This window comes from Solanum stenotomum, chromosome 9 (assembly GCF_019186545.1).
Source record: "Solanum stenotomum isolate F172 chromosome 9, ASM1918654v1, whole genome shotgun sequence".
In the NCBI taxonomy this organism is placed as follows: domain Eukaryota; kingdom Viridiplantae; phylum Streptophyta; class Magnoliopsida; order Solanales; family Solanaceae; genus Solanum; species Solanum stenotomum.
The window spans coordinates 1098197-1110769 of record NC_064290.1 but is presented as its reverse complement, the minus strand read 5'-3'; the positions used below and the strand labels follow the sequence as shown (position 1 = coordinate 1110769).

Sequence of the window (12573 nt, the reverse complement as noted above, 5' to 3'; positions counted from 1 at the left end):
TTAGAGTATAATCGAAATTTTAGAGACGCATCTTAATTAAATTAGGGTTCTACTATCTCCGAATTCATTTTTTTTGTAATTTTGTACATTTTTTTTCTTACCTGCCACATAAACATCTCTCACACGTCTCAAATATGTCGAGTTACGAAGTGTTTCACATAAGCCAAAAAATATATAAAATTACAAAAATAATGAGTTGAGGGCCTTAGTATAGTTAAGGTGTGTTGGTAAAATATACCACAAATAAAATAAATTACAGTTGAAATAAAATGACAAAAAATAAATAAATAATTTCAGACTAAGACGCGGATATTTCACTCTCTTAAGGAGATTCAAGCCCTGTGACATAAGCTACATTGATGCATCAGTATATTTCTTGGTTTGTCCCCTCCAGGATATAACAACTCAATAACTTCGTACAATTCAAACAACTCTGGATTAGTTGAAGAGTCTAAAACTCCACAAAAGAACACATTCATTCGACATTAAATCCTCTCATTTGTATAGTTAATATAGTTGAAGACTTATAATATTTTGGCATAATATATAAATATGACCTTTAATTGGCGTCAATTGATAACTATAACCTTTAACTTTTTGTGTGCACAAGTAAGCACTTAAACTTGTATAAAACTGAACAAATAGACACATTCATTCTACATGACAATTTTGCATCCTACGTGGCATCCTACATGTATTATGTCATGTAGGACATGTGTGTCTACTTGTTCAATTTTATACATGTTTAAGTGCCTATTTGTACACACTGGAGGGCATGGTTGTCCGTTGATGCCAAGTGAAGGGTCACGTTTATGTATTATGCATAATATTTTCTTTATCTCAATATACACAATATAATGTTACTCATATTTTTCACTCTATATTTTCTTGTACATCTCTTGTTGTAATCAATTCAAAGAAAGATAATCATTATTTATAGCGGGGAAGAGATCTTACTTATAATGAATAGAAAGATAATGGAATAGTTAATAGAAAGGCATAATACATAAATGTGTCCTTTAACTTAGCATCATTTCACATTTATGTCCTTCAACTTTTGGTATGTACAAGTAGACACTTAAACTTGTATAAATTTGAACAAGTAGACACATGAGTCCTACGTGGCACAATACACGCAGGACACCACGTAGGACAAAAAATGACATGTAGGACATGTGTGTCTATTTGTTTAACTTTATACAAATTTAAATGTCTACTTGTGCAGAACCAAAGTTGAAAGGCATAAATGAGATTTGAAGTCAAGTTAAAGGGCATATTTATGTATTATGCCTAATAGAAAAGATGAATAGCCTATATGTTACAAGAATAAAGATGAAGAGTTGGTGGTTGTGTAAGTTACTTAACAAGTAATTACCACTTTCTTCCACAATTGATTAGAGTAAAGAGACACAAATGTAATGCCCACCAATGGACACAACGTGATACATAATGTGACACATGCTATATTTTGGCAAAAGGATTTGGTGGACTCTTGTACTTGTATGTATTTGTATTGTGAACTATACTACTTTATCATTTGTCAACTGAATTCTTAAACTCAATTAAAATGAGTCTTTTAAACCCCGTCAATCATTTGTGTAGCTCACTCTCCTTTACATAAATGACATGACATATTCACATCAAATATATTAACGCCATGTCATAATTATTTTTAAAATTTATTAATCAAAATTGTTTAATAAAAGGTAATAATAAAATTTAAATTTTTTTAAAAAATAAAACTCCATACATTCTCTCTATTTCCCACTATTTCACGCCAAAGTCGTCGCCGCCGTCATCATTTTTGCCGACGAAACCACCCATATTCTCTCCGTCATTTGCATTCATCTCCGCTGCACATATCATCATTTTCCTTCCCTTCTCCAATCTCCACAAAATCAAAAAATAAAGCCATTGCACCACTAGATCGGGTCGAACACCATTACCATTTTTGTCTTTATCTCTACCGCACACTATCACCATTTTCGCCGCCATGATTAGAATATCATTGCACCCTCACCGACCTCATTCTTCCCTTCGCTGACCAGTCGCGCCTCTCTCTCACACTCCACTGCGTATTAGTGGTCTTCGGCGAGCACCACCAGTGTCGCTTTCTCCCTCTGTCGGTGAATTAGTGGACTCAAGGAGGTGCCCTAGATTTGCTAAATAGATGACAATAGATTGAGGAAAAGAATGAAAAAAGGAGTTGGGCAGGGGATGGAGATGGCTGAAAAATAGGTGTAATGTGTGAAGAAGAAGGGGTTTTTTAATTAATTGTTTTTGAAAAAAATTATTTCTTTTATAATTTTAAATACTTTTAAGTAAAAATGTTATTTACTCTCCTTAAGAGGTGTGTAGTTACACACTTTTGTCAACTCACACATCTTAATGACACTTAAGTCTGGTCAATGGTCAGAAGGATTTTTTAAATTGTATTTTATTGAATTTAAGGGTTCAATTGATAAAGGAGTACGTAGAGGATGCACAATAGAAACTCATACAAGTACAAAGATCCACCAGAACCTTTTGCCATATATTTTTATTATTATTAAAATGTCACACTAACAAGGTGTGTGTTTGATAATAGTCTAGGGGCTACTTGTGTCTTATCCCTATAAAATATTATAATTAATTTATTACTTCAATTATAGTATTATCATGTTTTAGATGATTTATTCTTTTAGAATATTGTGTTATGTTATCATAACATTTTATCATGACTTCTTCAGTTTTGTTATTTTCTTTTTTGAACTACTTTGAGTATATTTCTTTTTAAGTCAATAGTCTATCGAAATTAGTTTTCGTATCTCCAAATATGTTGTTATTGTATGAGCTATATATCCACGAGAGTAACAATTACATTTTACAGAGGGCAATAATGAAGGATGATTTGAATTCAAATGTGTCATACTTCTATTTTTTACATACTTCATACCTAATCTCTCACAAGTCATGTCAATCTCTCCTATGTCATTGAATAGGGGTAGGGGTGTGCAAAATCGAACTGACCGATAAATTGAATCAAAAAAAGTGTTATTGGTTTATTGCTATTGGGTTATTGTGTTAACGATTTTTTGATGGTTTTTTAAGAAAAAATATCGGGTTATCGGTTCGGTTTTGGTTTTTAATATTGGGTCATTGGGTAAAGTGATAGTCCATTAAGACTATAGCATTTTACTATTTTTACCTATACATAACTATTAAATATTAATTTCAATATCTTACTAGTTATGTATTTGTCATTTAGCCTTTAATTCATACTTCACTATGATTTGATTTCACAACTTCACATTATACAACCTGTCAAAACCTAAAGTAAGAACCATATTCCTCTTAATTTCTCTTTACACATGTATAGTTATTTTCATGTTTGTTATTATTGTTTCTATTTTATGAGCATTTGTAAACTCACATTATTGTCTTATCGCGTCAAATTTATTAGAGAAGTCATATATTTGTTTTATAAGAATTTTTTTATTGATTAAACCGAAAATTGAACCGTTAAGGATCAAAATCGATAAGTCAAAAATTGATAAAAAAATATCTTATTAATTTGGTTATTGATTTAACGTATTTAATAAAATATCTTATTAATGCTCCTTGTTCTGCTTTTCCCCACCGGAAAAAAAAAAACTTATCCAAAATTGATTTATGCATCAACTTATTTTAGCTAATTTAATACTTATAGTTGAATGTCAAATTGAGGTATATTAATAACTATTTTTTGTCTTAATTTATAGCAATTTATTTTTAGTTTGTCTCAAAAAGAATATCATATATTTTTATAATTAGAATCAATATAACGATAAAATGTCTCTTTTAGCTTTAGTGAAAAAACTCATAGTCACACAAATATTTAAAACTTGATAAAGACGCCGATAGTAGGGACGCAGATATGCCGTTCTCTTAATTGCAAAAAGAAAACAAATAAAATATCAGAGGATACAAGGTGGATGTATTAGGTATACAAGTAGTGATATTTATAAAATGAAAAAAATAAATATTTATGCAAAAAATAAATAAATATATAGACTATAGTACATAAAATAATATTTTTATAAGTTTAAAGAATATCACGTTTCCCCAGCCGAAAGGTATTTGTCATTTTCAGCCGCCCAAATATTTCTTTTAATTACATTTAAATAATTATTCAACCACCTTTTTGCATTTTAGTTCTAGTATATGGGCACAAAATACTTTTGTCTTGGACCCTCCATGAGCTAATTATTGATAACAAAATTACCCCTAATCATATGTTTATATCGATTTCGAATTTGATTAATTTAGATTCTTATTAAATAGTCTTTCTTTAAAATATTAAAACGACTTTATAAGATTCAATTGGAATTTGCTTGTTAAAATAATCTAATTTATTTTTTGTAAGACCTTCTTTCTCAATCATCCTAGCCAGAACTTGTATGTGGAATAACTTGTACAGAGCATAAAGACTTGAAACTCTTTTCTTATATGAATCTTAAGAATTACTCTATTCTTGAACCCTATGTTGAGCTCTACCCTTCCCGCATTTCCTTGTGTTTTGAAGAGGGAAAAAAATCTCTCTATCTGTTGTCAACAGTCTTTCCTTGAAATTATCTGAACGGATCGATCCTTTCATCCCATTTGTTTTCGTAACTTCGTAAGGTCTCCTCGCTAAGAATTCCCCAGTGATAACAGAAGAAGCAACCCGTCTATTATAGTGGGACAATCTTTTTCTTTCACAATAAGACCTAGACAATTATTCCTACCTATGGTACCTTACGAATTTACGTCCATCTCTGATCGGAGAATGACAAAATACTTATATGCTTACAGGTTTAAACTCAATTGGTAAAAATTGAGGATTTGTATCTTAACCTTAGTCACAAAATCGAACCTTGCACCAATCGAACTAACTTTGATATTTAAGTAGACAAGAGTAAAAAGACGAGCTAACCAAATTTCAAAAGCTTCAATTTCGCTACACAATTAACTCCAGACATATTTCTCGTCATTTTAGAAAACGTAAAAATACTTATCATCTCACCAAAAGCTTTGATGATACATGTACATAACTATCCATTCCAACTATATTAGCCTTCTCGATAAATTCATACCATGGGCTCTAATTTATTGAAAATTAATTTTTTATTTATTGATATCTATTTTTAAATATATTTTCAAGATTCGAATATTTGTTCAAAATCTCTTACAAAGTCAACAAAATTCCTATAGTCATAGAAAATAGAAATATGTAGACAAAAAAATGAGCTTACGACTGACAAGTCGGCAAAGCCAGCAAGTCGGCGCAAATATTGCACAAATTTCATTATTATTGGGACTTGGGAGTGGGGACTCTTTGGAAGTTGGCAAATTAAATGCTTACATGTGATTTTTTTTACAATACAATTGAAAAAAAAAGATGAAATCTTAAAAGTATAACCCTCTAGAAGAGGGCAACTTTACTCAACCCACATACAAATAAAAACAACTAAAATGGGAATTAAGTTTATCCCAAACTTTATCCAATTTGCAAGTACATGGGATATGTTTTGCCCGAAATATTTCAAGATTAAATTAATTAAATTTTAGAGTAATTTATAGCTCAAATTTGGTGACCCGTTAGAGTTCGTTGTAACATTCATCATTTGTAACATTATTTCACTATAATAGTCAAGTTTCTTTAAATAAATTTTCATGTTATGTTATATTATAAGTTCTTTATTATAGCATTTTGGCTGAGAAAACAAAAAGTATTCGGAAAAACATCTTTATAAAAAATTTGATTGTATAGAGATTTTTATAATTGAGGTGTTCAAATCAATTTGAGTATAGTATCTGTTAACCCTTACCACCTCGCACCAGTATAATTGTCCATCAAGACTTGGAACATATGAAACGAAATAGTTGATTGTGTTTACTTTTGTTAGAATTAAAACTTAAAATCACCTATTTCATTGACTACTAAGTCAACCTTATATAGGCACCCCATATTCAAATGTAAAATCCTACCATCCCCGCTTAAAGCCAAGATGAGGTAGGTTAAGGGGACAATAGATTAAGGAGCGTGTGTATTGCATGTGAATAGTAATATACAAGCATGCCTTACATTGAAAATGCTAGCCATTCCAACTACAACCTAACATGGATAAGATAATGATATTGTTCGTGAATAGAGTTATCTAATATCTATATCAATAACTGTTAACAAATTCAATAAAATAGTTACATATGTAAATGACTATAGTTACTTGATACATATACCAATAACTAGTAACAAACTCAATAAAATAATCGTTTATGCAAAATGACTCGGATGCCACAAGATTTTAAAGGATGGAAATAGACAAACCATAGAAAGGGACAAGAGCAACAACCCCCCTTAAGAGAGTAATTAATTCTATCAAACCCTGACACTACCCTCTATTCACAAGACCTACCACGTCATTAGAACCGACCATCAATTAAAATTTGTGTACTAGTGACAAGCTGGAAATTTAGAATCTTTATATTCAATGACCATATTACCCCTATACCTTATCATTGAGAAACTTCTATTATAGTGACCAACTTGTTATAGCCCCACACAATTAATTATACATAACGCAATGGTTAAATGGTGTACAATCAAACCTTTTTATAACGACATCATATAATACAACATAATAAGAAATTAAAAGGTAAAAAAATGAGAAATTTTATTGATAGAATAGTTGAGCAAAGAAACATAGTATCAATAATAACATCATCATATTCATCCTTCTTTCACTAAACCATAAATAGCCACCATACATCCACCCCCCCCCCACCAACCCCCCCCCCCCCAACTAGGCCTCCAATGGTTTTTGTATATATATAATCATATATATACATGTTTATGATCCTCATCCAAAGCCACAGCCACTTGTTCATCTCTTTAAAATGGCCATAAAAATCAATTTTACAATGTTCACTATTTCTCCTCACAACTTAAGTTTATACTAAGGACAGGCAGGCAGCCTTTTTTTTTTGTTTTAATAATAAGAAAAGTGATTTGAAAAGAGAAAGATTAATGGAGATGGGAAGAAGTAGGAACCAAGACAGCAATGAATGAATAAATTAAAAGGGAAAAAAGGAGACTAAACTAATCCCTCTGAAGGTTGGTGGCATTTGGCTGGCATTGGCTCCTTAATGAGATTGATTATTATGTAGTAGTAGCTCAATTTTGTCATAGGTAATGGCAAGAATACCGGGTGATTGGAATGATGAGAGAACACGAAGAAGCACGACGACATTGCAATCATGGCACTTAAATACTGTAATGCCTCACCGATGATTCTAACACCTCTTGACTTGGGCAGATCATCTCCTTCACACGGCTTCCCTTTTTGTATATCTTAAATGTTGGTACAATTCTAACATTCTCTGCATTAGCAATTGCCGGGCTCTCTTCCACATCCACCTTCACACAAAAGAGGAAATGAATACAAGGTTGATGCTGTGCATATGAAATAATGAGAATTTGCGGCAAGACAAGGCATTGCTAAAAAATTTACCTTGAGAAAATTTATGGAAGGATACTTGGTGGTTAAAGTATCTAAGAAAGGGGATATCTGCTTGCATTGTAGGTTAGATGCTGCTTTAAAATGGACCACAGATGCACCTGCAATTTCCAATATAATAATTAATCTCTGAATTGCAGAAAATGAATAAGGAGGGTCAAGCTACAAGTGCAGGAAAACATACAAGGTGATGAAATCGCAGCTTGGAACTGCTCGAGACCAGAAACCAATTCCACCTCCCCACCAAATTTCATATTGTGAATGTCTTCTCCGCGTGATCTCTTTAATGCAACTTGAGCATGGAAAAACGATTCAGCAACCTCAGTGTCATATGGAAGCGCTTTTCTCAAAACCTCATAATCTCTAACAGCTTCAGCCCATCTCTCAAGCTATAATTGATTAACAGTTAAAATTAATTTTACACAACGAAGGGAACAAGCAAGCGATAATATATTAATATTCTTCTAGGAACACATATACTAGAAAAGATTTTAATATGGCATGTTACCTTGGTATTTGAGGCAGCCTTTCGAAGAAGGGCTTTAGTGTAGTGTGGCTGGAAAGTGAGCGCTTGATTGCAGTCATCCACAGCTTTTTCCCACTGCCCGAGTTTATACCAGCAAGCTGCTCTATTACAATAGAGAACTGAATTTGAAGAATCACGCCTGAGACCTTCCCCATAAGCAGCACAAGCTTCAGTATACCTTTCGGATTTAAATAGATCATTGCCACGGGTACGAGCCCGTCCCACCGACCTCGTATTGTTGAGAAAAACTGATACTTCAATATTTCGAGGATCAATATGTCCAGCTCTCTCTACTGCACTGATTGCACTTTCAAACCTGCAAATATCCATGATCCAACTTCTCTTACTCCCGCACAACCTTATAAAAACTTAGCAAATCATTCTATACTGACCTTCCCATAGCCAGGTCAATCTGAGCTTGAACAAAGAACGCATATGCCTCTGAAAGCATCCCAAAAAATTTTGACTGTGGTGATCCAGCAGATGGTTCATGCTTCCGAGTAATTGATAAGCTCAATTCTGCATCCTCTACTTGATGTAGCTTCAAAAGAGCTTCCGCTCTACAAGCAAATAGCTGTAAAATTCAATTTCAGTAATTCAGTATCAGCATTCAACTTTCATGCATCATTTTCTTCCACATTTGAACCACTAGTCTTGCTTTACCTGAGGAGATGCATCTGCTCCAGAAGCAATGGCTGCATTGACTTCTCTTAACATGCTTGTCCAATCACCAACTCTTCGTGCGTCAGTGAACTTGCCAATATATTTTTCCACTGCTTGCAACTTCTGCAACTCAGCTTGATCTGGCTGATGCCCTTGGAAACAAATGTGACTTCTGGCTTTCTCAACCTGCCCGAAACTGCAAGAATTAGATTGCTTACATCACAATGCAAAATAAGCAAGGTGAATTTCAAGAACATAATTCAGATAAGGACGCACATGATGCTGAAACAAGCATGTAACTGGGAATTCATGAAGAAAATTATGTGTTCAATAATAGAAGTGTTAGTGGAAAAACTATCAACATCTAACTAGAGGTACATACATTGGAAAAGGAATAGATTTTAACTATTAAGCTGAAGTCAAATGGAAATAAAGATGACTACAAAAACACTTGGCCTGCTAACACCCATTGCATTTATGCAAACGAGCGTCATCATAAGACATAAACTTGAACTAGGATGATGTTGCCACCGATTACTAAAGATAATCAATAAACTACAAAGTAAGCCGCTACAGCAATCACAAATAGATTGAACAATAACATAGTGTTTCGACCGCTAAGAACCAGGAAAAAACAGTTTTTAGGGGGTAAAACAACAGGAAAAATGGTGGAAAGATAACCCTGTGAGAAATGGGCTGTCCTGTGAAAAATGGGCAAACATAAGGAATAAGTAACAGTGAAAAAAGAAAAAATTGGGCAAACATAGGGAATAAGTAACAGTAATATGTCCAGAACAATCCAAAAGAGGCCAAACCATCAACTCCAGATCGGCTAAAGCAACTACATTTGGTGCATCCCCTTTGCACAAGTGAAGATCAAATCATCAAAGTTCATAAATTTTGGACTTCTTATAGGTCAAATCACACACAGGAAGTGTTAAATTATAGCATTAGACATGTATAACCTACAAATTATTCACACATTGCCAAGATTTATGCTAATCAACAAGCAAAACATTCATAAACATTCTAAAGATTAAGACTTTATTCAACTTACCTAAGTAACAAAGATCCCAATCGATGGTGTGCTCTTACATAGGATGGATCCAACCTAATGGCTTCTTCACACTCCCTCACCGCCTCTGGTAACCGCTTCAGACCGATCAACGCTGCCGCCCGGTTACAATGGTAAGCAGCATTGCCTGGAGAAATGGCTATAGCTTTATCATACAGATTTAAAGCTTCAACAAAATAACCCTTTCTGTAATTCTCATTTCCTAATCTCTTCAACTCCTCTGGATCAGTATTCAACATTCCTCTTTTCATTGTGTCTCCGGCCATTACCCCTCTCAAATTCGCCGTCTGGGTAGCACCGGTGTCAGCCCCACCGACAGCACCGCCGCCAGATTTTACACCGGCACCTCCACGCATTATGCTTCCGTGACCGTAATAACCCGTTCCAGAACCTAAAACGTCAGTCTTCGATGACTTACTAGCCATGCCGGTTTTCAAAATCTTCCCGGACGGGCAGATGTTTCCGGTGGGAAGCACATTTAACGGAGGTGAATTAACGGCAATGCCACCACTGGAATAAGACCGCGCGTGACCTGGCTTTAACCCACGCGCCTTCGGTGAGCTCTCAACTGAACCTGAAAGCTCACCGGAGTGACTAGATTCAGACTTTTTCGGACCCAAATGAGATCCATTCCGACCCGATACCGATCCAGATCCAGATGAATTAGAACTGCTACTAGTAGTAGTAGTCGTAGTCGTCGTCGTCGTAGTAGTAGTAGCGGTGAATCCACGCGGTCGATTCCGTAATGGAGAAACAGGTGAACCCAGATCGAGTTCTCGAAAATCGGGCTTGTTAATTTCAACTCCATTTCCATCTTCAATGCAAGTCAATGAGTTCTTCAAGCGATCAGTTACCCCATCAAGTCCTATTTCCGACATGTGTCTTCCAGATTCCGACATTTTCGAAACCCCTTTCAGTTCTTTTGCCGGAAAAATGTGAAGTTGAATAGTTCCCAGTAAGCCGAGTGTTTCAGTGTAAAGAACTGAACCTCAACAATTGAAAGAAAGCGTATGAAGAAGACATGTAAAAGAGGGAAAAAATGGGGGAAAGAAAGAGAGGAACAGAGATGGGGATCTCGTGATATATAAAAGGAAGAAGCAAAGAATGAATGCGAGCGTTGGGAAGAAAGAGAGAGAAAGAGAAATGGAGTTTTTTTTTTTTTATAGAGAGAAGTTGATTTATGTATTGATGGTGTGTCGTTTATTTTTACTTGTCATTTTAAATATGTATGATATATCTATAATGTTTGTTTAGATTATTACATCAATTTGATTGTATCGTATTTGATTAAATCCATCGATAAATAACATGAAGAAAAGTCATTTTGTATGTAATTCGATGTGGTTAAGATATTTTTCTTCTCATTGTGTTTTTTATCCTATATTTTTATAGTAGCTCAATTTCGTATTTTATTTTTCTTGTAGATTCATCATCTAAATTTCTAATTCCATAATATATTAATGAAAAATTGATATAATCGATTTAACTATATTATTAAAACAATACATTACGATACATTATGAAACCAGAATTTGTTGGGGTTCATGGGATGGTGCTTCACGAGACAACCTTGCCTTTGTCACTCTTGTTTTCCTCCATTCTATCTCCCTCATTTACTCTTCTCCTTTGACCCCTCTTTTTCCTCCTCAATAATTTACTACTCCTTGTTTTTATTTTGTTTCTTTTATATATATATATATATATATATCCCTAATCCTACACCTTCAACTTTTTTTAAAAAAAAAATTAATTAATTTTGAGTTTGATATTTATATTAAAGATTTTGATTAAATTTATATATTAAGGGGTTTTTTTTTATAAAGGCTTGAATTTTCTAATTTAAAGTAGAGGGATTTTAAATCATTCAATATTAATATTAGAATCTGATTAAATTGAAATTTATGAGATGAAGGATTTATTTTTGAGAGTGGCATTTTTATAAATAATTTTTCTATTCTCAAATACTTTAACCATATAGTTAAGAATAGAACAATTCAACTTCATCACTGTTTCTTCTTCTTTTTAAAATTTTGTTTACTCTACTTTTTATTTATTCTTCACTTTAAGCGCATTAATTCAACTAATTCAAATTTGTATTGGATAATCATATGAAAATATAAATTATTTTTCCCTTTAAAAAAAAAAATCTTAACCATTTCCTTGGATTGTATTTTTCTTTTAGCATACACTACACATAATATAGTAGCCGATTAAAATAATTGAGAAAGATTTGACGAATTTCATGAACCGTTCACATTATAATAGTAGTAGCATAAAGACGGTAAGTTGGGAAGCGGTCATAACATAAGACTATTACATTCATACCTTTCTCTCTCTCTGAGCTCGATTTTGATTATTCGTGAATATTTAGCACAAATAACCTCATTATTAATATCAATTATCTTTGCCTTATATAATTTTGAATCATACCTAGGGCAATGAAGGAAAAAATATATATGTTGAATAGGACTATATTGCTCGATTTTGGTAAATAGAGTGCAGTTGAGAATAAACTTATTTGTATCAAGTATTTACATCAAATCATATTAATATATTATGATCAAGTGACCTAATGAAGTAAGATTAAGAGTTGATATAGAGTTCATTATATAATTCAACAAAAAAAAAAGTGAGTAATTCTTGTTTTGACTATGACTCTTCAACTCCAATCTTTCTATTTCTTCGAAAGTTGTTGGTCCAACGTAACTTCAGTATTTTTTATCTTAACGTTTATTTTTCACTCTAAATTATTCGCCCCACCCTAACATAAGGAATCTCACCCTTCTTAGCTC

At 33.2% G+C, this 12573-nt stretch overlaps 1 protein-coding gene across 1 annotated transcript; it reads right to left on the bottom strand.

The window, feature by feature from the left end:
- Positions 1-6714: 6714 nt before the first annotated feature.
- On the bottom strand, positions 6715-10934 carry LOC125876886 (TPR repeat-containing thioredoxin TTL1-like). The gene is made up of 7 exons (XM_049558149.1): positions 9764-10934; positions 8707-8902; positions 8436-8617; positions 8026-8359; positions 7702-7906; positions 7512-7618; positions 6715-7417 (listed from the first exon to the last, which is right to left on the bottom strand). Exons 1-7 carry the CDS (start codon positions 10678-10680, stop codon positions 7265-7267), a joined length of 2094 nt encoding a protein of 697 aa, XP_049414106.1. The 5' UTR covers positions 10681-10934; the 3' UTR covers positions 6715-7264.
- Between the last annotated feature and the right edge of the window lie 1639 nt (positions 10935-12573).

Coding starts and splice junctions, on each gene's coding strand:
- LOC125876886 (XM_049558149.1), bottom strand. CDS start 10,680: ATGTCGGAATCTGGAAGACACATGTCGGAAATAGGACTTGATGGGGTA. Junction 7,619..7,701: donor AGCTGCGATTTCATCACCTT/GTATGTTTTCCT, acceptor TGGAAATTGCAG/GTGCATCTGTGGTCCATTTT. Junction 7,418..7,511: donor CTTCCATAAATTTTCTCAAG/GTAAATTTTTTA, acceptor TTTTGTGTGAAG/GTGGATGTGGAAGAGAGCCC.